Genomic DNA, 25,289 nt, shown 5'->3' on the forward strand with positions numbered 1-25,289 from the left:
CCCCCCCCCCCCCCCCCCCCCCCCTCCAGTCCCTTTCCAGGAATTAAACTATTTACTGGGCACTCTATTGACATCTCAGGTTCATTGTCCAAGTCTTTTTTAGGTCTGGCCTGTGTCCTCAGGACATGCCTGAGGTAACTGCCCTGTGATGTATCATTTATATGGATGGCTGAACATTACTGTCTTTTCAGCATTTCATTGCTATTTAGATGCAAGCTCTTGGATGGACATCTACCATGGGAGACGGATAACAGACTTAAAGAACATCAAGCATAATTGTTTAAGGTGGTGTTGGACTTGGCAGTGCTGGGTTTATGGTTGGACTTGATGGTCTTGAAGGTCTTTTCCAACCTAAAACAATTCTTTGATTCTCTAAGGGCTGTTAAGAATTTTGAGCCCTCTCTAAATTAACATTTTGTCTATATTATTAATATAAAAATATATTTTAATTTAGACAAACTTCTGTGGTATCTACACCAAGTTAGTGACAATTTGCTAAGAATTTACATTTTGGATTGTTAGCACGAGTCAGTCGCATCGTAAATGTGTACAAATTACAGTCCTAAACCTTTTTCCTTTTGTGTCCAGTTTGAGATGCTCAGTGCTTTTTTTCTCTGCTTCATTCTCTCCAAAGAATAAATGCATTCATCAAGTCTTTGGTGGTATTGTGTGTACATCCAGATCAGTGGTTGAATCTTCTTTCAAGGAGCTGAAGGAGGGAAAATAAAAAAACCTCTAATGATTTTAAATTAGAGTTTGTGCTCTTTTTGTTTCCTTTGTGCAGAAGATAGAGATTTTGATGACTATCCACTAAGGCTTAGATATACCAGAGGTTAAAGGATAGAAAGGTCTTGGTTCTTAGATGCAGATCCTATTTAGACCCTTCATGGGGTGACCAGTGTTGGTTAAAGAAGGGGAGGGAAGGAAAAACAGCAAGCTCTTTATTTCATGCAGAAGATATGACTTAACTTTGTATGACTAAAAATACTTTACTATGTGGTTGACATGGTATGAATTAAAAACTTGTTTACAGAGATATTTTGGAGCTCTTAAGCTGCATCGCTCCTCTGGCCTGCTGTGATATGGAGAGCTGGCATGATTTCTTTTCCTCCTACCTAAATAGATGGCATTTGCTGAACTCTTTGCCCTTTGTTAAAGTTGTTCGTATTTGGGAGTTATACTGTTTTTAGGTTACTGCATGCATTTGAATATTTGTGACAGCTACAGCTTGTAGAATTTTCTGCCTGGATAGCCAGCTGTTCCTTTCCTGACATTTCAAACTGAAGGACTTGTACATGAAGGCAAATTACGCAGGGAAGATGTTCAAGTCACTTGGAAAGATCAAATTACAGATTTTTGCAGCAATAAATAATGCTTTTATTAGAAAAATGAGTCAAATTAGGGAAATCTCTTACAGTAATCCACTGAATATACATTCTTTTTGCATTCTGCTTTTACTTTGGGTTTTTTGTTTTGTTTTGGGCTGGCTTGCTTTTATAATTATTATTTAACTTAGCATATTATGGTTCCTTTAATGAAAACAAAGGAAAATGGGTTGGTGCCAGCTCCAACCAAGATGCCAGAAATTCCTTTGCTCAAGAGGTTTCCGGCCCAGTGATTGAATTCCCTATGCTAAAACTAAAGACCAGTTCAGAAAAATTTGTAAAGAGGTACTGGCCTATGTCACCATAAATACATTAAAATATAAAAAATTTAAAAAACTTAAGTGCAGTATAGCTTCCTTTTGGGGGGTGGTGTGGTGTGAAGATTGAACTAGAATAAGATAAAGTTTTTTGGTCCAAAAATCTTCCTTGTCTGTTGTGAGATCTCCCAAAAGTATTTGTAAGAGATCTGCTTTGAGTAGAGTATACTGACTTTCAGCAGAAGCATGTCTACAGGCTCCATATAAAGAAGGAGTCCTGTTTTGGTAAAGTGTTTGTAGACATGAAAGATAAGTTTTTTCGTTAAATATTCTAACCTGATCAGATGAAAAAGCTGGCTGCTATAGTAAAATGTTTAAAGCTCCAAGATCTAAACAGGGAGAAGGAAGGGTTTGACCAATGAAATGATTACTCCTTTTGAAATTCATAGTAACAGCTATGGTTGATGGAAAGTCAGTTGAATAAATCATGTAACTTGCATGGTAATTAATATGCTGTAAATAACAATTAGAAAGCAACCACTTGCTGTATATATAGGTAGAAGAACATACTATACCCTTTCCCTGAACATCTGTTTATTTGAAAGATGCCTGGAAGTGTTCAAGGCAAGGCTGGATGGGGCTTTGAGCAACCAGGTCTAGTGGAAGGTGGGCTAGAAGACAATCTTTAAGGGTCTCTCCCAACCCAAACCATTCTATGATTCTTTTTTCACTGTCATAGATAGAAGTGCATAAAATGGATAAATGTCTCCCATTTCATTGATATTTTGGCAGTTTATAGGATTTTAGGAACTGAAGAGGAAGCCCTGTTAGGATAGGATTATAGCCTTCAAAATCAAGATGCTTCTGAGATCATAGTAAGGAGCAGGTTAAAGAAATTCTGAGAGTAAGTTCCCTTAAGCATGTTATGTTACTGGAAAGTACTTGTTTAATTTCCAAGGATATGGATATAAAAACTCAGCATTTAGATATGGACTTGACTGAATGGGAGATGACGTTTGGAGTCAGTTTTTCAGTTCTGAGAGCAGTTAAGTCTCATGCAATGGCTTTTCCCGTCTGTATCCTTCCCAAGTATGTTTGGAGTCTCTTGTCCAGTTTTGGTCAAGTGAGGCAGAGAACTAAGAAACTATAATATGGTTATAATTACCGATACATTAAACTTCAATAACTGCCTGGAGGAGAGACCAGAGTTAATTTCCCCACTCATAGAAATGACAAAACAAATTATTATCTGATTTGGGTTATGTCTTTTAACAGCTAATCATCATCTGTTTTGGGATTAGCTACAGCATATGCTAGTTTTTTGTACACTCTGGAAGAGGTGAAAAAAAGTTATGGGAAGAGATCTGCATAGGGCTCAATATGCTGTTAGAACCTTGGCATCAAAGGAGAACTGGCTGTGCAGGAAGCTGGGATTAGTGTGGAAAGTAGAGGTTCAGTGATGTGTGACAGAGATTAGTAGGAAATGAGCTTTCAGTTCTGTCGTTCACTGAACAACTTTGTTAAAAGGCAGCTTGAAAGCTTTCTCTTTCTCCAATTTGGAAAGGGCATTTGGGGAATGGAAGAAGTGGAGGCATAGGGAAAGACTATTTATAGGCTGAACAGTGAGGGAAAGTATTGTGGCAGATTGAAAAAAATTAGGTGGAAAGATGAGTGTTTGCAAAGTTTGGTGAATGAAGTTTTCCTTCTGACTCTTTATCTTTACCCAAGCACTTCATTAATGTATAGTGTCAGAATTTTGACTTGGCCTTGAAGTCATGTATCGTTCTGAAACTTCATATGCTGTGAAAGTTTTCAGGCCTTGTATTCTTTCTTTTGTCCTTGGAAAAATATGAATGAGGTCTAAACTTTAGTATGGCTACAAAGCAGTGTTGCAATTAAGTTTTGAATAATAATAATAATTCCTAAAATGTGTTGATAGGTGCTTTTGTGTAGGAATGCAAAAGCTGTTGTAACCTTTTCAGAAACCAGGCTTTTCTTTTGTCAGATGCTTTTCATCATGGTATTTTTCCCTGAAGAAAAATTATACTTTCGGTTACTATAGTTAAAAACCCCTGCCAGCTCTGTTTTCAAAATTCTGCAGCATAACATGTCTTACTCTTCACTAAGTGTAAAAGGGAAGGACCTCAAAACAAACCCCTTTTTATCCTTAGGAGTGAGTATTTTGTCCTTGAAAAATGTTTGAACACTTGAAGGTTTTGCACTTCTGCAGAGGTCATCACTATTGCACAATGGGTTATGTGAAATTGCTGTGAAGACTTAAAAAAAATGGTGTGTTGGTACAGCCAGATTTAGCTGTCATCTTCAGTTTTCAGAGGTGTTGGGCATTCTGCATCCCTCTGTTCAGAGAAAATAGTTTAAAAGTGATTTCAACTATCCATTATCCAGGACTGAGACACCTGTATCACGTTTCCAGCTGTTACCAAGTGTAGGAAGCAAGATGCTTTGACCTCCTGGTTTTAACCTTAATGTTTTTAATTGTTCTCTTGATAAATCATATGGCAGTTTTTAGAGCACACATGGAATATTTAAGACTTTATTCTGTTCCTTAATTTAAGGGGTTGTCTGCTTCCCCTTCATTATTAGAAATTGTGCAACTATGCAGTGTAGTCCCTACCCTGAGTTATGCTTTTAGCCTGATCTCAGAAGACAGGAGCTTTTCTGATCCCTCTTGACTTGGAGACATATGCTCAGTAGTTCAGGTCAGTTGGACTACTGGTGACTGGTTGGGGAACTGGGGAGTATTCTCCTCCAATTATCTTGCATCTGTTACTGCACCCCACTTCTGAGGTTGGGAGAGGGAGATCTAGGGAAATCTAACTGATGAACTGCAGTAGGATAGAGGACATGTAGGCTTCAGTTCACTTTGGCAATAAAATCTGCTTTTTTCCTCTAATACTCCAGGAAGCAAAATCTTCTCCATCAGGAGAAAGGACAGTTGGTGAGAAGGCATTTATTCTATGAGAAACTTGTTGATATTTGAGGTTTCTGGTGAAGAGTTGTGTTAGGAGGAGATGAACTGACTTTTCACTTTCATAGTATCAGCTATGAAGAACTTTTTAAGGGGAAAAATAAGTCTTAAATTTATTGCCACGTGTATAGACAATGTAGGAAGCCCAGTGGGTGCAGTCCAGTGTTCAGATGATGACCCTTCAAAATAAGTAAGATACAGCATCAAACAGTAGGACTTTGAGCCCAAACAAAATGCCAGCTCATGAGACAGAGAGTTTTGCATATAGACTGGATGAACTCAAATCCTTTTAAAACTGAGTAAAGATCTACAGATCAGACAGACAAAGGCTCCTTTTTGAGATGACAACTGGAGGGTAGCACTGATACCGTGGTCCTAGTGGGCAGTGGAAGGTGCCTGTGTATATAATGTTAAAGCCTAATTGCTCGATTCTTATCAAAAGGTCATCGGAAAGGATGAACTGTTACTAGAACCACAATGCAGCTTAATATGAATTAAAAACCCCACTTGTCTCCTGTCTCAGTTGAGATACCAGCACAGGGAATCCATGATTGTAAGCATCTCTTTTAATGTGCACATATATGTCTGCTCATACTGGATACTGTCCTCATAGGAGCACTGTGAAGCTTCATTAAAGATTTCAAAGTGTTTTATTATCCTCAGATGGAAGGAGCTTAGAAATGAAGTGTTTGTAATCAGATAAGTTAGTAGCACATAACAGGGATATAACCTGTTAACACCAGCTATTAACAATGCTGTTAGCATCAGAATGCTTAATGGTTAGGATTTTGAAATCCAATTGCCCTCTGAAAAGGGATCTGTAGATTTTGTATATGCTGTGTATTTTTATGCTCTAGTCCATTGTTTTCTTAACTGCTGTGCTGCATTACAAACAGACAAACAAAACCTAACAACCCTCCTCTAATCAAAACAAAAAACCTAAAACTTTTCCTTAGCTATCTTAATCGATAGGCCAACAAGAATAGGTAAAGAATGGATATCTTTCAGTTGTTAGCTTAGTTGAAAAAATTCAATTAAAGCTACAGTTATTTAAGAATTACCCATACTGGCCTCTTAATACTTTTGGTTCACTGATTATTTGCTTCTTTTCTGATTAAAAAAGCTTTGTCAATAGAACACTGACAGAGTGAAATTTTATAGCAGTAATTTACACTTGGATACACAGCAACTCAAGGGAGTGCTTTTTTCTGACAGTCAGCACAGTATTACCAACTCCTTGAAGTAAAAGCTTCCAAGACTTCAGAATGGAGACTTGGCAAGCCCTAGTGAAGGTAAGAGGATTTATAAGTCTCAGTAAAACAATTTGGCTTTTGAGAGGGAATAAAATTATCTGTAGCTTATTAGTGCATACTGTCATATTTGGTGTGAACATGTATAGAACATGTAGCTGCAAGACAATGTATTTTTTCAGAAAGGAGATAGCTGTTTCATAGATATGCATATATATTTGCTTTTATGAGACTTTGTGTCAATCAGATGCCTAGCAGTTGGTTTGGATTTTGTCATTAGGGATTCAGAGCAATTGTGGTGTTCTCTTCAGGTCTTGCCACAAGTAAGATGTGCCCTGTGTTTTCACCACGTCTTAAATTGCTGTGTTTGGATTAGCATAACCACAAAACACTCCCAATCTGCTACATCCAGCAGGCCGATTCTCTGCTTAGACAGAGCAACCTGAGTAGTTAGCACCCAGCTGCTTTTGTGTCATTAAGTACCCGTAAATGCTACTCGCATTAGCTATCGCCAGTTTGGTCAGCCTGCAGAGATAGATGGTTATTTACAGTGCATGCTGTAGTCCTGTTGAAGGAATCCCCTCTTTGGGAGAATCCCCATTTGAGTTTCTGTACCCTGTTGTGAGGGTAGTAGGAGCAAAGCACGTCGAAACCTGAGCCATATTAGCCTTTCATGGTCTCCTGATGAGTTCTTGTAATGTTTAGCCAATGGCTTAGGTAGTGTAATATATACTAATGATTTTTATTCTCTTTCTTAAGATGTGCAGCTTCTGCCCCCTTCAAGTTAGTTCCTATGGAGTGCCCTACCATGCCTTTACAAGTTAGTTTCATTCCATGGTGATGTCACAAATGAGTGATTTAGATTGCTTGAAGAATTCCTGTCAAAGGTATTGGCAAAAGCACCAGGCTTGACAGAGCTCAAGAAATGTTTGGACAATGCTTTCAGGCACATGGTGTCATTCTTGGGACTGTCTTGCATAGGACCAGGAGCTGGACTTCGATGATCTTTGTGGGTCCCTTCCATCTCAGAACATTCTGCTCTTACAGAACATTCTGTAATAATTGGCAAAAGCAGGATTTCATATAAATTTGTGAAGGCACAATTTAGCAGAGTTTGATGAGAACATTCCTTCTATTGCTTTCTACATAAATGAAGCATACAAAGGAAAATCAGATCATAATCAATTTGAAGATATTTGTGCAGAGACGGAGGATATGAAAAGATAAGAGTGCAAAGAGTGAGGGTGAAACTCCTGTTGAATCATGACGTTCAGAGTGGACCAGCTTTCCAAACTTAGCCTCACACTTGATCTTTATGTCTAAAGGATTTAGCAGCACTTAATCATTGACTAATTTTACACTTACAGAATGATTCAGTAGAAGTTAGTATAAGCCAGCAGCAATATAACTATAGATTTGAGATGGCAGTATTCATACTATACTTCCTGTAGGGTATTTAAAGCAGTTCACATTTTCTACATAGTTATATTGCACTGTACAGAATTGAAAACTTGTATATTTTAAGGGTTTGATCATGAGGGTGCTCCTGGGATCTTCCTGAGCAAACTGCTGTCAGTTCCCTCACCGGGCATCATTCAGTTACGTAGTCAGTTCCAGCAATTCTTACCTGTGTGAGACTGACTCAGGAGCAAGTCTCCTCACCGCAGGATCATACCTCCATCACCATATACTGTTTCTGAACTGTGTTCTTTATTGTTTCTGCACATTCAAGGTAACGTCTGGAAGCATCCTGCAGATTCGTGTTATGTTACAAGGTGCTGGGATTCTCTGTTTCAACCGTTGGAGCGTTTATCTATGGAAATTGTGGGAAGAGGCTGTGGTGGTGCCTGCCTAATGGCCGAGTCGCAGCCTGAGACTTGAAGCAGCCAAGGCAGCCCGAGAGCCCCAGTTTGCTCTGCTATCCTGCGAGTGTTCTGTCTCTGCACCTGTATTTCGAGTTTATGTGTGCATGTCCTGTAGGCAGGATTAACTTTGGTCTAAGGATGAACCTCTTGTCCTTGAGTGAGGACGGGGTGGTACTTAAAATGGGGGTTCTCTCCAAGAAGGCGCTGGGGTCTGTGTTCCCGGTGGGACTTAACATTCACCATTCACCGTTTGTGGGCTCCGCAGCCCTAATGTGGATTTAGCATAACTGGCTGCTGGCTTTTTTAGCCGGTTCTAAAGAGAGAAGCTCCGGCTGGGCTGCTCTCCATACTGTCACGGCTCACCCACTGCACCCGCTCTGTGCATCCCCCTTGCCCGGTGAGGGCGGGGAGCGGGATCCTGCCGGGGCGATCGGCTCGGCGGGGGGAACGGAGCCTTTAAGGCGGGCAGTGGGCCGGGCCCGGGTGGTGAGTGACAGCCCGCCCCGAGTCACATGAGCCGCCTCTATTTGAAGGTCACAAAAAGCTGCTTCCTTTAGAGAGAGCAAGAGGGAGCGAGAGGGAGGGAGCGAGAGGAGAGAGCGAGGGAGTTCAAGCCAAAATGGCCGACAGAGTCTCTGCTGGTTTCTGAACGTTTGAAATAGAAAGAGAAAAAAAATAACAAAAAAAAAACCCACAAAAAAACCGAAAACCATTTTTTGGTTTTTTTTTTTCATTTCCATTTCTACCTTGTATGCCTCAACTCGCTGGATTTAAGCACTGCTGCACTTTATGAGGTTAGTGGTACGTTTATATTTTATTGTTTTTACCTGTCGGTCGATTTTTTAAGAGCCTGAGTTGACCGTTTCCATCCGTGGTTTTGCAGGGATGTCTTTTCTAGCACAAAGACTTGCTTCAGGTGTTGTGTGCTTGTACGTGTACGGCACTTTTAGTGGATTTTTGGGGCTTTTTAGAAGGAGCTCTCCGTAGAATTGTGGTGTGGATCTGGAAGATATTTGTAATTTAAAACACCTAGGCAAATTACAGAAGATTGTTTGTATTTTCCAAGCCGGCGAAGTACAAGATAGTGCTGAAAATCTTGTTTTATTTAAATAGAGGCTTTTTAAACAGCGACTCCTTCCCCACAGCACCCGGAGCTCTTAAATCTGCTGCAAAAATTTGCATGCATAAAACCCGGGCTCGCATTCTTTCTGCTGCTGGGTCCGGCAGGGGACGGGCTGGGGGAGCGCTCCCGCCGGGCCGTCCTTCCCCGGGCCAAGGGAACCGACAGCCGGGCCCCACCTCCCGGCTCCGGGGAGCGGGGCCGGGGGTCCCTGGGCGGCGGGGCCCGGGCGGGCTCAGCGCCCATCGCCGCCGCGGGGCCCCTGCGCCGGCCCGGCCGAGCCTGCCGACCCATCCACGGTGCGGCAGGTATTCAGGAATGTGCGCCCGCAAATGCGGGATGCTGGGCGCTACCCATGTTTTGTGGTCTCTGGAAAACGAGCGTTCGCCTGCATGTTAGTAAATGTCGGTAAAAAAGATGTGTTTTTTCACCTTCCCTCCCCCCCTCCCTCACCCTTCTGTGTTACTAAAAATTTAAATCCAGGTTATTTTTGCAACTCCCTCCAGAACCAAGCAGAAAATTAAAGGGAAATAGCTGGAGCTTGCTTTCTGAGAACAGGCCCCTCCTCCTGCATTGTAAGAGTGTGATGTAATGCTCCTTTCTGTGAGGTTAAATGAAAAAATTTCAGTGGCGGTATACACGGTTCTTCACCCCTTCCTCATAGACGTTGTAGCGTGATATTTTTTGTAGCTGGATATTTTAGCAGCAGATAGTTCTGCAAATTATCGTGTGAATGTATTTCGCTTTGCAGTGTATTAGTGCGGTGATTGTGGGTAGCAGGTCAACTTTGTAAACCTACAAGATGGCTCAATTTTATATTGCTGGCTCAATTTTATATTGCTTTATGGCCTCACATCCATACAGTTAAAAACAAATGGAGAAGACATATTTGGATAAGCTTATTGGAAACATATCTGTCTGTCCTCATTTTAGTCTTGTGTATATCATGACTTTTTTTTTTTTCCTCCACTGGCTAGCAAATATTTGAAATAATTCTTCAGTATATTAAGATTTTCGTGGAAATTAAAGCTGTGGGGCTTTTATTTTAAATTAGAGGAAGCTAATAAAAAAGAACTCTGCTCAAATTTTACATTGTGTATTTTGCTGATAATTTTGGTTCTTAAACATTTAACAGTAATGGATAACCCAGTTCATATATGAAGTAACACATTCTCCCTCTTCAGGGTTAATGAACTTATTAAATTCCACCTTCCTAGTAGTGGCACGTATCTGTGTGAGGCAATGCTGTAAAATGTTCTGGTTCTGACACCGTGTCAGATGCACCCTTATGGCTTTTCTTATTCAAACCCTTCTTGGGTGGAGATCCTCATGTAGCCAGAATATATTGAATCTACCTGTTGATTGACAAACAATAATTAGACATTAGAACTGATTTCAAATGCAGTATAAAGTAGGAGTATTCTCAGATTTGGTACTTACTAGACTGAAACATCAATTATGTAGTTTGTGGTAATTGCTGTAGCATGGAATGGCTGAACCGGGGAAGTAAAAAAGAAACTAAACTGTGTCCTGATTTGGCAGTAGTGTAGGACATAGGTTTTGCAGAATCTGCACTTCAGAAAAGTATTTACCTTTTCTGTATCTTTTTGCCTGCATGTGTTATTGCCTATGTTGCACACTTCCAGATTGTGTAAATGTTAGTGTATACAGCTTGGTTGTTGAGATGGTGGGATACAGGGTGTTTTCTAATAACTGCACCTGCTCAGAGCTTCAGAAGCTGTCATGGGTCAGACAAAAAGCACCTATTGAGAATAACAGAAATTATTCCAGGTAAGGAGTCTGTCAAACATTTAAGCAGCTTTGTGAGAGAGTACATTGTGAACAGGAAGGACCAATTAAAATAATTCCTCTTATAATATGCTTTTGATCCCTCAAACCTTAGTGCAAGGTGTGTTGAGGACTGTGCAGCCTATGAAACCATAGGATTTTAAGTGTGAATCTGGGCAATTTTCAGTACTATTTTTATTCAGTATGTTCGTGCAGTACAAAGGGAACAAAACACTTAATTTTGAGAGGCCTGAGTTGAGTTGCAGTTTCTAGATCAATTTGAAGCTTACAGAAGCATTGAGGTAGGGGAACCTTTTTTGCTTCATTCAGTTTATAGTGATGATGCTGAGTTGAGAAGCTTTATTTAATTTTTGTTTGCATTTGCATGTCACTTGTTATTGGTATCTACAGGAATCAGACTTTACAAAGCCGACTGTTTTAGTAGGTTGAAAGCTTCAGTGAAGTCTGTAGTCAGCTGAGCCCCTGGAGTTTTTTGCACTACATCTAAGAGATTCTTGAGAAATAATTGACAAGAAAAGCCTTATTAACATTAAGCTTCAATATACAGGAGTCAGCAATTCTAATGGGAAAAAATTCAGGGAAAACAAATGGCTGAAAGATCAGTATGCTTAGTTTCAGCTCCTTTTCTTTTAGCCTCTTTCTTTCCTGCTGGGAAGGAAAAAACCGAAATTTTGTAAGAATGTACAGTCTTTGCTGGCTGATTTCAGCTAAACTTAACCTTTTAAGACTTTCATGTCTTACTTATTGATAGATGGCTAAGTAGAGGAGAAAGCATCCAAATCTATAATAAAGAAAAATCTATAGAACTAGAACATTGCTGAAGAGTATTTTAATCAAAACTTTCCTAGTACCCCTTCAGAAACTTGTCTCGCATCTTGAAACAGAATTCTTTAATTCTGGTCACTGTGGATCTACAGTCCTTTTGGACCAGGATGGAAGGTGAGAAGTTTGTTTTGAACAATATTTGTTGGAATCTGCACCTTTGGTACTCCGTTGTTTATAACTGAAAAGTTTCATGGCTTTTTTGCTTTAATTGAATAAGAAACCACCTACTGCCTTCCTCAGAGCTTTTTCAGCTTGTTAAGCATTGGTTTCCTATTTAAACAGCTCAAGATTTGAGGCAAGAAAATAAGATATATAGGATGTCTAGCTCCCAGGAGCTGTATTTCATGTCCTGTCAAGGGGGTCAGATGTGGGTATCAGGGTTCTTAGTGTTGTTACCTTAGATTTCAAGTAACTAAACTTGATTGAAATATTAGGCTGACATTATTGCTGCAGAATTAATTCGATAAACAGATGTAAAATTCACGTTAGGTGAATAAAAAGATTTATTGCTTCTGAAAGCTTTATTTGCTAACGTAATGTAGTATTAGTGGTGTTACATGATATGATTGCATGTGCCGTATTTCAAGTATTGGTCAAACAAGTTTTCTGAAGTTGGGCGTGGAGATAACACTTTTTGACCATTTCAGCCTTGCGGGCAAATATGGAGGCATCATGGAGATAAAAAATACTATATATTAAAAATATCTCTATTTTGTTTTAGTGATAGTGCCATAATTGTTTTGCAGAGCACAAAAGAAATGGTACCTCTCTGTATTTGTGGTTAATTCCAGCTCCAGAGCTGTACATTTAGCACTTGCCACGGCTTAAATTTTCCTTTGCACGTAGGCTTTCTATTCAGGAACGCAGTAGTGTTTGGTTTTTTGGGTTTTGGTTTTTATACATAGTGTCATCAACACACTTCTGAAAGGAGTTCCTAAGGTTTCATGGATGCTGTCATTTTAAAGGCTATTTTCCTGGCTGTTTACAGTGTGCTGGCGTTATAGTTCAGGGTTGAAATGCACTGGTGGTACTAGAATTATATATTTATAATCTGAAAAGTCATGTTTTAAGAACTGGTTGATGTGATATTTGGATGTTACAGTATGGGCAAAATGGAAGGACAAACCTTGACTGCTTTAATTAACCTGTTTAGTCACATGGGAAAACAACACAAGATACAAAACCTGGAGTTTTTTCAGGTACTCGAGAGAAGATATGTTAATAAAACATGAGGTGAACTTTAAAGGCAGAACAAATCAAACCAGGGGTTAAACACCATGGAAGAATGTGTGCTAATACACCTGGAGAGAAACTAGTGAGGGGAGTCTTGTTAAAAACCCTGGGTAGTAAGTATGAAAGTTGACTACTGCTACTTTTAGTGCTACACTTTGTCTGAACTCAATGAAATGAACGTTTCTGTGTGTTAGGCAGAGAAAATTATCTAAAAGTACCTTGATAGCTGGAAAAATGCTTAAAAGCATAAAGCAGTGTATCAATATAAATTTGTGCTATATTGAGAATTTCAGAAGTGAAATGTAGCCTTGGAATTTACTTCAAGAAAACCAAGACAAAGCATCAAGATAAAATTGTTTCATTTCGTGCCAGCATGGAAATGCTTCTCTTTTTAGGACGGGACGTGTGAGGCGACATTTTAACAGTAGGGGAGATCAACAAATTTTGAGGTAGCTCAAATAGGAGCAGTGAAACATGTTAGAGGGAGGTAGCCTAGCAAAAAGCCACTTCAGCTTTTTTTTTTATTTATTTTTATAGATACGTATGTTCTCTGCAAACAAATAAGCAGTTGTCTTAATTTGCATTGGAAGAGCATCACTTTGACATGGAGCTCCATCGTGTTGTTGGATGTGCTTGGGAACAGCATAGTTACTTCAGCAACTAAAAAAACCACTGTGCATGCTTAAATTATGAAATAAGGGGAGCACGCTCATCTTTCCCAGTGTACATAGTAGATGCAGAGGTGGGGCTTCCTGAAGTACAGATGTGGCTATAACAGCTGAAGTGATTTGAAATTAAACAGAACATAGTCTTAATTTCTGAATCAGAGAAGAAGTATTTCTTTGGAAAATAAAACAATGGGAAAATTACTGCTGGTATTCTCAGTGGATTTTTTTGGTGTTCTTTTTTTCTTTTTTTAAGCACACCATTTGCTGAACAGCACAGTCTAAGCTGCTGTCCATGTATAACCTCAGTGGCTGTTGGGCACAGCCTCTGTGTGCACAAGGACATGGCAAAACTTAAGCTGCAGTGACACTGCTGGAATCCGAGTTTTTTAAAGCACGTACACACCACAACTTTTCTAGATTTTGAGCTTTTTGAGCTAGTTGACCTGTATAAAAACAGGAAAGGTTAAATATATATTCTGTTAATGCCACTTAACCATTAATTATAGTTGAGCTTGATTGTCCCATTTTACATGTGCTGTGTGGCAAATATACACAAATGTGTTGTCATCGTGGTTCATTGTGTGTCTGTGAACTTGGATGCCTCAGCCATCCAGTTCTCCAGGATGCAGTGTCCTGTGTCACTTAAACCTTCCTTAAATTAAGTCTTCAGTGTTTTCTTCCACCTTTTTCCCCTGGTATAAATTTTATTGTTTGTAGTAGAAGACACTGCAACTTAATATTATAGTGCTAATGGAGCAGCGTTCATGTTCTTGTTGCAGCTTCTGTCAATTAGCATTTATATTTTTAATTGTATATAATTTTGCTTAAGCAATCATACCAGATTCAGGGTCTGATTTAAAGCACATGGTTCTAATTCTGTGTTGGTACTCTAGATATATTTGACTACAAAACAGCTTTCTTTGGCAAGAGGTTGACTACTGCTGAGAACTTCATGCACTGAAGTGAAGTCGATATGTTCTGATATGTCACTTTGCCAGCTGAATATCCAGCGTGTTTATGCTCAGCCTTTTGCTGAACAGTTCACAGTGAGGATGATTTGATCACAGCATACAAGTGAATTTTGGTATTTTAATGCTTGGAAATTCTAATCTGGTAGCTCTTGCTGGATTTTTTCCAGGCTATTTTGTCTCTTACTGGAGAGAGTTTGAGGGCAATAAAAAGGAAAATGGATACCTTCTGTATGCAGGGAGCAGAGGGCAGAAGGTACCGAAAGTTAGCAAACATTTTTTCCTGGCTTATTCATAGGTGCATCAAAAAACAGTTGTCCTGTGAAACAGAAAATAGTAATTAGATAGTGTAATTGTCATGTGAACTTTTAAAAATGAATTCTATATCCTAGGTAAGACTATATAAATAAACCTTTCCTATTTTGTTATTTACTTGGGTACTGTTAGTGTTGTAACCCCCTGTTTTATTCAAGGAAGCTTCTGTGGTAAATACTGGGGGGAAAAAAAAAGACCCCAGATGGTTAAAAAATATAGCACATGGAAACAGAAGATACCCTATTGAGGTTAGATATGTCACTCTGTATCTAGCTCTGTTTTCCTTTGTGGATGTCATTACAAGTTCATGTGCACTAGTTGGAACCTAAATGTTGATTAGGTTCAAATTGCCTGTAAAAATACTTGGTTAACCTGAAGTAAAACCCCAAAAGCTTTTTTGAACCTGATGTAAAAGCACCAGCTGGTGCCACAGAAGTCATATAGCAATATTAATGGGAAATTTAAATTAAATAGCCTTGTGTTACAGAGTCAAATAAATTTTCTGCTCCTTTGCAGGTAATGTTCAGATTATTTATTTGATACATATCAACCAGACCAAGCAATGCTCAGAAAGTGGACAAGGCATGAGGGTTATTTTTGTTTTATTTTTGTCTTTGCCTGTGTGCTGTAATTGTATTCAGAGCAGATCTGGATTACCCTGGCAGGAATGCTGGGTAACCAACACACTGCCTGTATTGGTGTATTCATGGCTGCTTCATCTGATGGAAACGCGCTGATGGTGGCGTGATGTTGGAAACTATAAACAAAATCTCATTTGGGTGGAGATTTAATATTCCTAAGAAGTTTGGTTAGACGTACTTCTTCATTAAGGTATTTCTCCTAAATTTTAAAGGTTTAATCAGAAAATATGTTTTGAAAGCCACTGTCTTTTAGAAGTAAGGATTCTCCCATCTCAGGTCACTTACCTAAGTCTTCATGCAATTAATTTTTCGGTAGTTTGGACCAGTTTAATTTTTCTTGTGCAAAAGCTATCTGAATTTGCATTTAATCATCTCATCTTTGCATGGTAGCTATTCTGGAACAGTGACTTCTGATTAAGTTCTTGAGTGACTGTTTTTCTCACAAAATAACACATTATTCCGAATTAATTTACTCTTCTGTATTGTTAATTAGGAGACAGTTGTGCTCTACATTTGGCACTTACTATAAAATATATATCCTGATACAGAAAAACTGTAGAAAGTGTGTTTTTACCAGATTTCAGGTAAAACAAGATGAAAAAGGTGAAAGCAGGTGGAGGCTAAACTTTGAGAGTATAGAATTTACCTTGGCAGCTTAAAGCTACAGTTGCTGAGTTCTCGAAGATAGCTTGCAATGGTTAGGCCATGAGAAACTAAACAGGTTAATTTTTGGAAAGCCAGGCCTGTCTTGATGAAGTTTTGGGGACAAGGTTTTTTTTTCTCAGAGATGGATTTAAAAGCAGCATATATACTGTCTTAAAGGTGATGAGCTGTATCTGCGTGATTGGTGTTCAGGAAGAGCTGAGCTTAGCTAGTGTCAGTCTCTGTTATGTTCGGCTTCAGTCCGGATAATGTGAACTACCACAGATTGCAAGTAGAGAGCTTAAGTTTATGTAACTTTCCTTGATCCTTTTCTTAAGAAAACTTACTTTTTAAATGACGTTCAGTTAATGTTAGATAACTTGGTTAGGCTTAAATCTTTTTTTTTCCTTTCACATTCTTAGGCCATTTTTCTATTATTAATATAATACTCTAAATATTAGTTATTATATTCATTTTAGCTTTGAGCATTGTGTGCCCTGTGCATTTAATGTTAAGCTGTTAAAAACTTCATCGCTGGCTCAGTGGGTTTATAAGAACGAGTTTACAGGTTGTTCTGCATTGTGAGTTTAATTACAGCATGTAACTCAATTTCATTGTTTTACTGGGTTTGTTAACAAACTTTGAAATAATTATCTATTTTCCTGCTTACTGCATCTTTTTATATATGTATGTGTCTGATATGGGTATGTATAAGCACGTATGTAACATGTCCACGTTGGCAGTTACTGCAGTTAAAAACTACCACGTATCAACTGACGTGTAGAGGCTTCTTGGTAGGCCTCAGACGTTTAAGGCATAGTAAAAATTGCTCTCAGAGTCAGTCAGTTCAAGTTTTGTCTTTGGGAAAAGCCTGCAGAAACAAAGCAAGTGCCTTTCTTTAAGGTAAGTGCACAGATGTAAGAGGAGCAGCAAAGAAATTCGGAGGCTTTTTGAAGGCCACACAGAAAGTCAGTGGCAGAGCCAGACTTGAACTCAAAAGTTCCTGGCTTGTGGCCTGGGGCTGAAGCCAGTCATACACAACTGTATTGAATTGTGAATAGAATGATGCTTTCTTTTTCCTTTATGGATTTATGGGAAAAAAGCTGATTTAACTGAAATTGTAATGGAGGTAAAAAGATGGAATTGTTTAATTCACCTGTCTCAAAATTTCAAATGCTAAAACTTTGGTGTTAAGACTTGGTTCAGCAGTTGTGGGTTTCCACTTGCCGAAGAGCATGGGTAATGTAGCTGGGTCATAAATCGTGGCAAATTCTAGTGTGGTGTCTTGAGGTCAGACCAAGGGCTTTTTCTGAGTGTGGAGGAATTCGGGGCTTAAAAGCCGCTCTGCATGATACCTTGAGAAATACTAATGTTATAAAAAAACCTTCCCTGATAGTTTTTTTGATGCTTTAAAATAGAAGTGAAAACCTAGTTCAGAGATAGTCTGCCTGGAGCTGACTGTTTATTAAACTGAAATTCAGATTTTATATTGCACACTTGTGGAGTTTTTAATGAGGCTTTAAACATTGTTATCCTTCAGTGCAGTATGAAAGAGGAGAAAACCTGCTGTAGATTTGCTGCCTGGTATTTTCTTCCTTCCTGAAGTAAAAACTTAGTGTTGAGTAGCTCTTCTTGAATGTATGGACAGTTTGGGTTATTTGAGGAGTTTCCCTTAACAAGGAGGTTTTGATCCAAAATACTGTTATAGAATGAACATCACCATTATGAATTATTTTTCTGTACTGCTAAAAGTCTTGGTGGAGATTTGTAAGTCCATTTCACAGTAAAAGAAACTTTCAGGCAAAATGTCATTATTACCAAGCTCTAGCAGCAAAGCAGAGTATATGTTTGGTTTGGGTTTTTTTTTTTCCAGGGGTACCTTTATCTGTGTACTGTTTCTTGCTGAGTCCCTATGCAAATGTATAGTAAGGTTATTTTCCTAAATTATTAAAATGGAACCTAGCTAGAAAATACAAACTGAAAAACCCAAACCAAACAAAACACTCGGTGGTTGTTTTTTTTTTTTTTTTGTTTACCAGGAAGTAATTTTCATTTTGTGTGTTAAAAATAACAAAAATGTTAAATAGTTCTAAAAAGAAATCCAAGTGTTGAAAGCTAAACAATAAATTATTTCACTTCTCAGGGGTTGAAGCACTTGATCCCTGGGTGTCTCCTGGTGTATGCAGTGTGACTGCATCTCTTTTAAAAGAGTTGTCACTGAGTGGTGTGCACTTTGAAGACGCATCTAAAAGTTTCACTGGTAGTTAATGAAAATCAGAATAATTAATTTGAGCATTACAGTGGTCTGCTTTTTTATTCGCCCTCCTTTTTTATGCAGTGTCGTGGTTTAACGCCAGGCACCAACGCGCGGGGCTGACTAAGCCAGATGGAAAACACTTTCCGAGTTTCCCTTTCAGTTTGAGCTCTTGGAGTGTTTACAAGTCCCAATTCTGCCTGGCTGTGGCTTCAGAAGACATTTAAACTGCATATCTGTCAGGCTTGTTGGATAAGCCTGGACCACTTTAAAGATTGACATTGTGGTGGCAGTCCTTGCTTTATTCACCTATTACAGTAATTAAATTGTATAGTTCTTCCCAGCAGGTCTTCCAGAAATACTGTAACCGTATAGAGCTGAGTAGCTGGATTTGGAGTTGCTACCTAGTCGCCCTCACTGTTACGGGCTTGATTCTTGCCATGGTGAGTGGGAGACCCAGCTGAGCATGTTTCATGAGCCATGTTGTCCCCTAATTTAAGTAGGTAGCAATGACTTCATTGGCTGAAAAAAGTTTTCCCAACTTTCTTGTTAAAAGAATATGTTAAGAGCGAGCTTATCAAAGGCTGGTTTAACTAAGGATATTGTTTCCAGTGAAGCCCAATGCATTTTTTTTTCTTTTATACTCTTTCTAAAAAAGAGCATAAAAAAAAAGTTGGTGACTCTTACTTGGTGCACTTCCCCGTTTAAGTCAGTCACGTGTAAATCACACTTACTGATGACCAGCTGGCACTTCCAGCTTAGCAGATAGATTTGATTAAAGCTAAAGGTCTGGTCCTTCACCTGAACTTTGGAATTTTAAGTGCTTATGTGTGTGATTGAATTCTGTATTGCTTTTTCTATAAGGTCATGCTTAACCTTTTTACTAGGTAGCATTGACTGTTTTTCCAGAACAGTGGCTTCATGGAAAGACAGGTGCTTTGCATTGGCAGTAGGCATGGAAGCATCAATAAGCTGACAAATTAGATTTGAGGTTCCAGTGTTTAAAGGGCTTTTCTTTCAGCAGGAAATAGTCTCCCACATCAGCTTACGTATTTTAACCTTCAACTTTATATAGCAGCAAAGAGTTGACCTGTCTTTATGCAGAGCTACCTTTCTTAAAGAGGATAGAGAGAAGATTTAACTGAATACATTACAAGTGCAGTTTTTTGTGGAACAGTGAATATCTTACTTTCCTGTCATAGATCATACGCTGCTTTTGCAGTGTCCAAAACCCACACACAGTGGACATTTATGGGTGGTAAATAGGAAGAGATAGCTGTTAATTAAAACTAGGAGAAGTTTTCAGATCTACTGTCAGCAGAGGTCAAAATTATTTTTGTCTCTGAAAATACATAGAACTTACATGGATCGATGTACTGAGTGCTTTAAATGGTTCTGATTTAGCTGTTTCTGTTAGGACTGATGCTCAAAAGGAGTGTGTATTTTTAACCACTCAGAAGTAAAAGATGTCCATTACTCTTTGAAGATTATAGTCTGCAAGTTTTATGCATTTTTTTGTGTCTCGTGACATCATCTCTGAACATGAGAAATTGTGGTTTTGATTAAAAACAAACTGTTAATCTTGCATAATGCAACAAGGCAAAAGTTACCTAAAAGCAGCAAACACTACTTGGATTGAGAATTTAACAAGACAAATCATTTTAATCTTGGTACTTTAGAAACACGTTTGGTGGTACATTTCACCTATATCAATATGATTTCCACCTCACTTTTTCTCTTGTGACAACAGTTTTTTCTATGTACCATTGTGGTGATGCTCTTTTTTAATCTCTTAGATTAGGTGGCAGTTCAGTGGCTTCCTCATTTTGGATCCTTTTCTAGATTATGTCTTGCTTTACAATTTGTTTTGCTCTTCTGTAGCAGAAAAAGAGAGTGGTGCGTGTCTGGAAGACTGACTGACCATAGCCATGTTGTATGTGGTTTGCAAGTTCCTGTCATCTTAAAATTTTTGTATGTTAAAGCATCTTTCTGGTGCTGATTTCCATGAGGTAAAGGAATGCAAGCTTTCTGGAATATAGACATTCTAGAGCTGACTTAGTTTACAAGAGAAATTTCTTCTTTGGTAGTAATGTGTAGTTAATTTTAAAATGCTTTCATCTTACTTCTTTGAGTATGAATGGACACTAGATTTTCCAAGCGAGATACATATTTAGTTCTTAACCTGATTATTTACTATTTTTCAAAATTTTTAAGTTATCTTAAGCTACTGCATTCAAAAGCAAGAGATATTTAAATAGAATTGAAGTTAGAGATTGATGCGGTACTGTATCTTTGAATGACATAAGCAGCAAGTAAAATTCATCACTTGAGCTGTAAATTACAATTCCTGGAAAGAGACAAGGAATGATAACCCTCAATCAAGATTTCAAAAATCTTGTCTGCTGCACTCAGTGCAAATAGGAAAAGCTCTCAGATGACTGCTGAGATTGGGCAGACACCAATTTCACAGGAATAGCAGCACAGTTAAAGGAAATTCTTTCCCTGGTGGGAGATTGTCCTTAGTTTAGACAAATGCCTGAGGACACAGTGAACGGTTTCACTTAAATGTTCTAATGTCTTTGCTTAAGAAATAAGGAAATGATTGTTTACTTAGCAATTAGTAATAGTTTTACGTCTAGACTATGTGGTTTCATCTATGCTTTATTTCCAGAAGGCATGAAATAAAGTTAACTTTTTAAAAATGCAGCTAGGGAATAGTGCACACTATCAGGACTATAAAAATGGATGAATCAAAAATCTCTTATCAGATTATTGACCAGGAGAGGTGGCAATCAGCTCTGCCTATTCATGGACTGTTTTCTAGAGCTTCTTTTGTTTCTACCTCCTAAGTATTGTGGCTAGTTGATTTTAAACAGGCAGTTAAGCAAGTATTATTATATGGCCTGCAGAATGCAATTGTCCACCCTTTTCATTCTTTTGGAATGAAAAAGAGACATTTCCACATTTTTCCAAGTTACTGCTATGGGAGTGTCTCAGGTCATGTGCACAGATTACAAGTAAGGTGGCACTACTGTGTTAAGTAAAGCTTTGTGTTTTCCCATTTATATCAGGAAGGGATGCAATTTAAGGTGATGGTACTTTATTGTAGTGCAGTGGCTGCTACTTGTGATGATTTTGTTCCATGGTTTCCGATAACTTTCTGGTTTAGTTGTTAGTTTTAGCAAAACCATGTGAATAAACAGTAATATTTCTAGTGTTAAATGTGGTGTTAACCTGATTTATCCTCGGAATGGTCTCCTTTTAAAAATATGTTTATTAGTAGGTAGTTGCAGTTTTATGTGATCTTACAAATCTATTGAATGAACTTCTAATATCCTTCCTATAATGCTTCCTATGAAGAACTGACAGCTGTCTTACCTTTCCAAACATAGCTTGCCAAAAACATGAGGAGAAATTACAGATTAAAGGGTATGAGATGGTGAGGCACTTCTGCATTTCTGTACAAGCATTACATGCCAATACATTGTGCTTATATACATGAGAAAAGGGATAGGGTTTTATCTTTGCTAAATGTGGCAACTGGTGTTTATTAGCTTTTCTGAATTATATTGTACAAATTTTCCTACGAGATTACTAAAACAGAAGACATTTTCCTTGATACATATTCAGTCATATCATAAAATGTAGACATGTGATGTAATATGCCTAGAAATTTAACATTTGCCTTTAGAATTTTTGTTACAGAATGTGTTCATCATGAGGAAAGAAGGATGCACAGCTTATGTCAAATCCAGTGTTCTTCAGAAATGCAGCAGCAATTTTAAGTCTTTGAAATTTAGGAAAGCGTACAGCAATGCAACTTTGACTCACTATTATGTTCCCGTTATCTGTGTCTTTCTTCTACTGTTTTTTACAATATCTTGTGCAAATAGCAAACCCCTAGATTACAAAGAACTTTGGTATGATACTTTTAACTCAGAACAGTGATCAGCATTCCACATGAATGACGAATTCACAGTTGCAGATAGTCAAAAATGAGGTTCTAGGTAATGAGTGCCAGTGGTGTGTGTAGATGCTGCCATGCCTTGGTGAGGGTATCTGGTTATTTATACTTTTATGAGATCTTAAGTAATCATTTTCTTAGAATAGCAGATCAAATCAGCACATCTTCATGTCCTCAAAACTCAAGTGATTATATGAGGAGGCAAGTTTGGAGAGGCTTTGAACTTTTTGGCTGCTTAAGTGGCTTAATAAGGAAGGATTTTTAGTTTCTTAGAGTTCAAAACAAGTCGTGTCTTGCGCTTGTGCTGTGGTGGTGTTTTCATTTTTCCTGTTTCTTTTTACACTTTTCTAGTTTTCATTCTGTGTGCCAGTGAATAATTTCAGATTCCATTTTAATTAGTCACGAGTCATGACATGAAGTATTGAGTTGTGTTGTTTTGAATAATAATTTATCTTTATAATTTTTGAACGAAAAACAACTAATATAAAGGATAGCCAACTGGGTGCAGTAGGAAGGGTGAGAAGCTCGTATCTGGCAAATAAATGGACCAGGCTCTGCAAAGAATCTGTGTGCTAAAGCAATTTGAAGGTTCCCTAAGAGTCAAACACAGTTGTTTTTCAGTGTCCTCGAGGTCTTACTGCTTTAGGAGTAGATATCAAGTCTAGCATATCTCTTTATTTCGGTCTAAGTTCTAGAATAGAGTTCAGTTTTCTTTTTGGACTGAGGGTGTATCAAATTCCATAGTAAAGCCCACACCTTCCATTTATTTGCTCACATTTTAGGACAAAGTCTTATGTTTTGGCCTTGAGGAAGTCTGTAGCAATGCAGCAAGGAGGGGACTTTTAATTCCCTTGTGATTTACCTAGTTTCTTGAGCAGGGTCTGCAGTCTGTCATCCTCACTGAGGATTAAATGAGGCCTGATCCCTGCCTGTCTGCCTTAACAGCAGGTGCAAGCCTCAGAACAAGAGAGTACGGTCTGTTAGCAAAAGTGCTCACTTTGGTGTCAGGCATACACCTTAAAAATATCACTCCATGGTATGAATGTGTGCTTCTGATTCTAGAAGCCATTTGAAGGACACATTTGTGATTTAATTTGTCAGGGTAACTTCTATCAGTTTTTAAATCTTCATAATAAAGTAGGGGGGGAGGAAGTTTATATTTGCATATTGTAAAGAAATTTTCATAATGCAGGCCAGAGTTGATGTATGACAGAACAGTGTTTTAATTACACACTTGGAGTGGTAAGGTATGTAAGCTTTTTTGTTGTCCTTGTTGTGAAACACCTAGTTTAAAATTTAGCATAGCTGTTTCACCAGATCTTAGGTTTTTTATCACCTGCAATTACCTACAGACAACAAATATGGAATAGTAGCTTTATAAAATAAGATGGTTTAGTGATACAGTAAATACTGTATCTGTTTACTACTGGCATAGTGAGTCCTGACTTTATTGCCCTCTACAGTGGAATCTCGCTGACCTTAAGTAGAACCATGGTCTGAAACAGTGTAATTGTAACTCCTTTCTTTGTATAACATGTGCAGCCCTCCATGACTTACACAGTGTCTCAAAAAAGAATGACTGTATGCTGCAATAGTTAGATATTTTGCATGGGATATCCATTGTACATAATACTAGATAAAAGCTACGGATCAGCAACTTTGTGAATATAAAGAACCTCTTGTGAGTATTGGCTAAGATCACCTATCTGTGCTTTTCCAGACCTGGAGAGTTACGTGCCTGATGGTTATAGGTGTGTGTTAGGTCTGTGTGTCTGGAGGGCACATTGTTAATGTAAAGCTTCTGTGGCTGCAGACTGAAAGGTTGCTCCCTCTTTGGTTCCAAGTACATTTGGACCCATCTCAGCAGTATTTGATCTTGAACTTGGTCCTACTTTTGAGTGGCAATGAGTTGATCAGGGTCTTCAGGACTTTTGTTGAAGGTTGAATGACTAGTTTCATCCAGGAATACTCAGCAACTTTTGTCTGTTGATTTCCAAAAAATTACTGGGGGTGGAATACCGTTTATTAAAGCATGGCTGTTAAATTTCATCAGTCCTCTGTTGAAGGCATAATGTTTAATGATAACATAAGCTATGTAACTAGCTGTTGTCCTATGTAAGAAGGAAGAAAAATTGCTTCCTGTGATGAAAGCCATGTACCAAATATAATATTTAATTGTTCTCTGGTTTTGCACTCTTAAAGAGAACTTGAGATAAAATTCTGATGGTGATACACACCTTCATTGCCCAGAGAGTAAGTTTGTGCTGGCAGATTATGTCCATTCGAAAGGGTGAAAAAAATCCAAACCACGATGTCCAGGCATTTATTCCATAGTGAGAAGAAAAACATACTTTGTAATGAAAAAGACAAAACAAAAACCTGTTTTTCATTCAGTTAACTACTTATCAGCCTTGTTATTTTGGTGAGAAGTAAAATTGGTCCTTGAACTGTTAAGAAAGTTTTAAAAAATAGCTCATGACAAACCTGAGCGGGTGTTGGGTTGAAATATGAATTACACAATCTTTCATTTAGTTTCTTTATTAACATTGCAATAACAAAGTTCCCTTTTCTAACACAGGTTTCACTGTAAAGTGAATCTACAAATGTTTTTAGTGCAACTTGATTTGTTTTGTTTTCTATAGAAAACAGTAGTCTTTCTCCAAAGCAAAAGTGTTTTTTGCAGTCATATTAATGTCAGATTCTCAAACTGTATTTAAAAGGGAATTTTTGCAGGAGTTCAGAGCTGGTCACCTTTGGGGTCTTTTCGGCAGGTTAATAGCAATTTTAAGAAATATAAAAATTAGTCTCACTCCTGTCGTTAAATTCTGCAAATGTAGCAGCACACAGAAGCAAATTAACTTCACTGTGTTTTAGCATGGTTGGCTTTCACACTAAAACTATCGGTGTTAAGAGATTGGTGATAGTTACAGTCATTGGAAAGAGGAAACAATTGTAAAAGAGTAATGTTTGTAGCAAGTCAAGTGTGGAGGTGTTATCTCAAGTTGTAAGATCACTGAAGTACTCAATTGAGAGATGACTACAATATAGTTTGTGAAAAATATTAATTTTGGACTTGTGGTTGTTTCTTTTGAGAATGGATATTG

At 38.2% G+C, this 25,289-nt stretch overlaps 1 protein-coding gene and 1 long non-coding RNA gene across 16 annotated transcripts in view; one reads left to right on the top strand and one right to left on the bottom strand.

Annotated features, from left to right (window-relative positions):
• The window catches only part of TNRC6B (trinucleotide repeat containing 6B), a 140,772-nt gene that overhangs the window by 46,391 nt on the left and 69,092 nt on the right, over nt 1-25,289 (top strand). Inside the window, exon 1 of one of the 15 annotated variants that reach the window (XM_027662989.1) lies at nt 8,220-8,547. The exons of 12 other annotated variants lie outside the window; for them this stretch is intronic. Coding sequence is in view for 1 of the 3 variants with exons in the window: in XM_027662966.1 (XP_027518767.1) it covers nt 8,536-8,540 (5 nt within the window). In the remaining 2 variants the exon portion in view is untranslated. Of the gene's footprint in view, nt 1-8,219; nt 8,548-16,729; nt 16,871-25,289 lie in introns of those variants that run through there. 2 more of the 15 variants (XM_027662966.1, XM_027662979.1) reach the window with 2 other exon arrangements.
• On the bottom strand, nt 10,012-16,670 carry LOC113956441. The gene is made up of 3 exons (XR_003530857.1): nt 16,315-16,670; nt 14,596-14,688; nt 10,012-10,221 (listed from the first exon to the last, which is right to left on the bottom strand). It is a non-coding gene; the product is annotated as an uncharacterized LOC113956441 (long non-coding RNA).

Source organism: Corapipo altera, unplaced genomic scaffold (assembly GCF_003945725.1).
Source record: "Corapipo altera isolate COAL_440 unplaced genomic scaffold, ASM394572v1 1, whole genome shotgun sequence".
Classification (NCBI taxonomy): Eukaryota; Metazoa; Chordata; class Aves; order Passeriformes; family Pipridae; genus Corapipo; species Corapipo altera.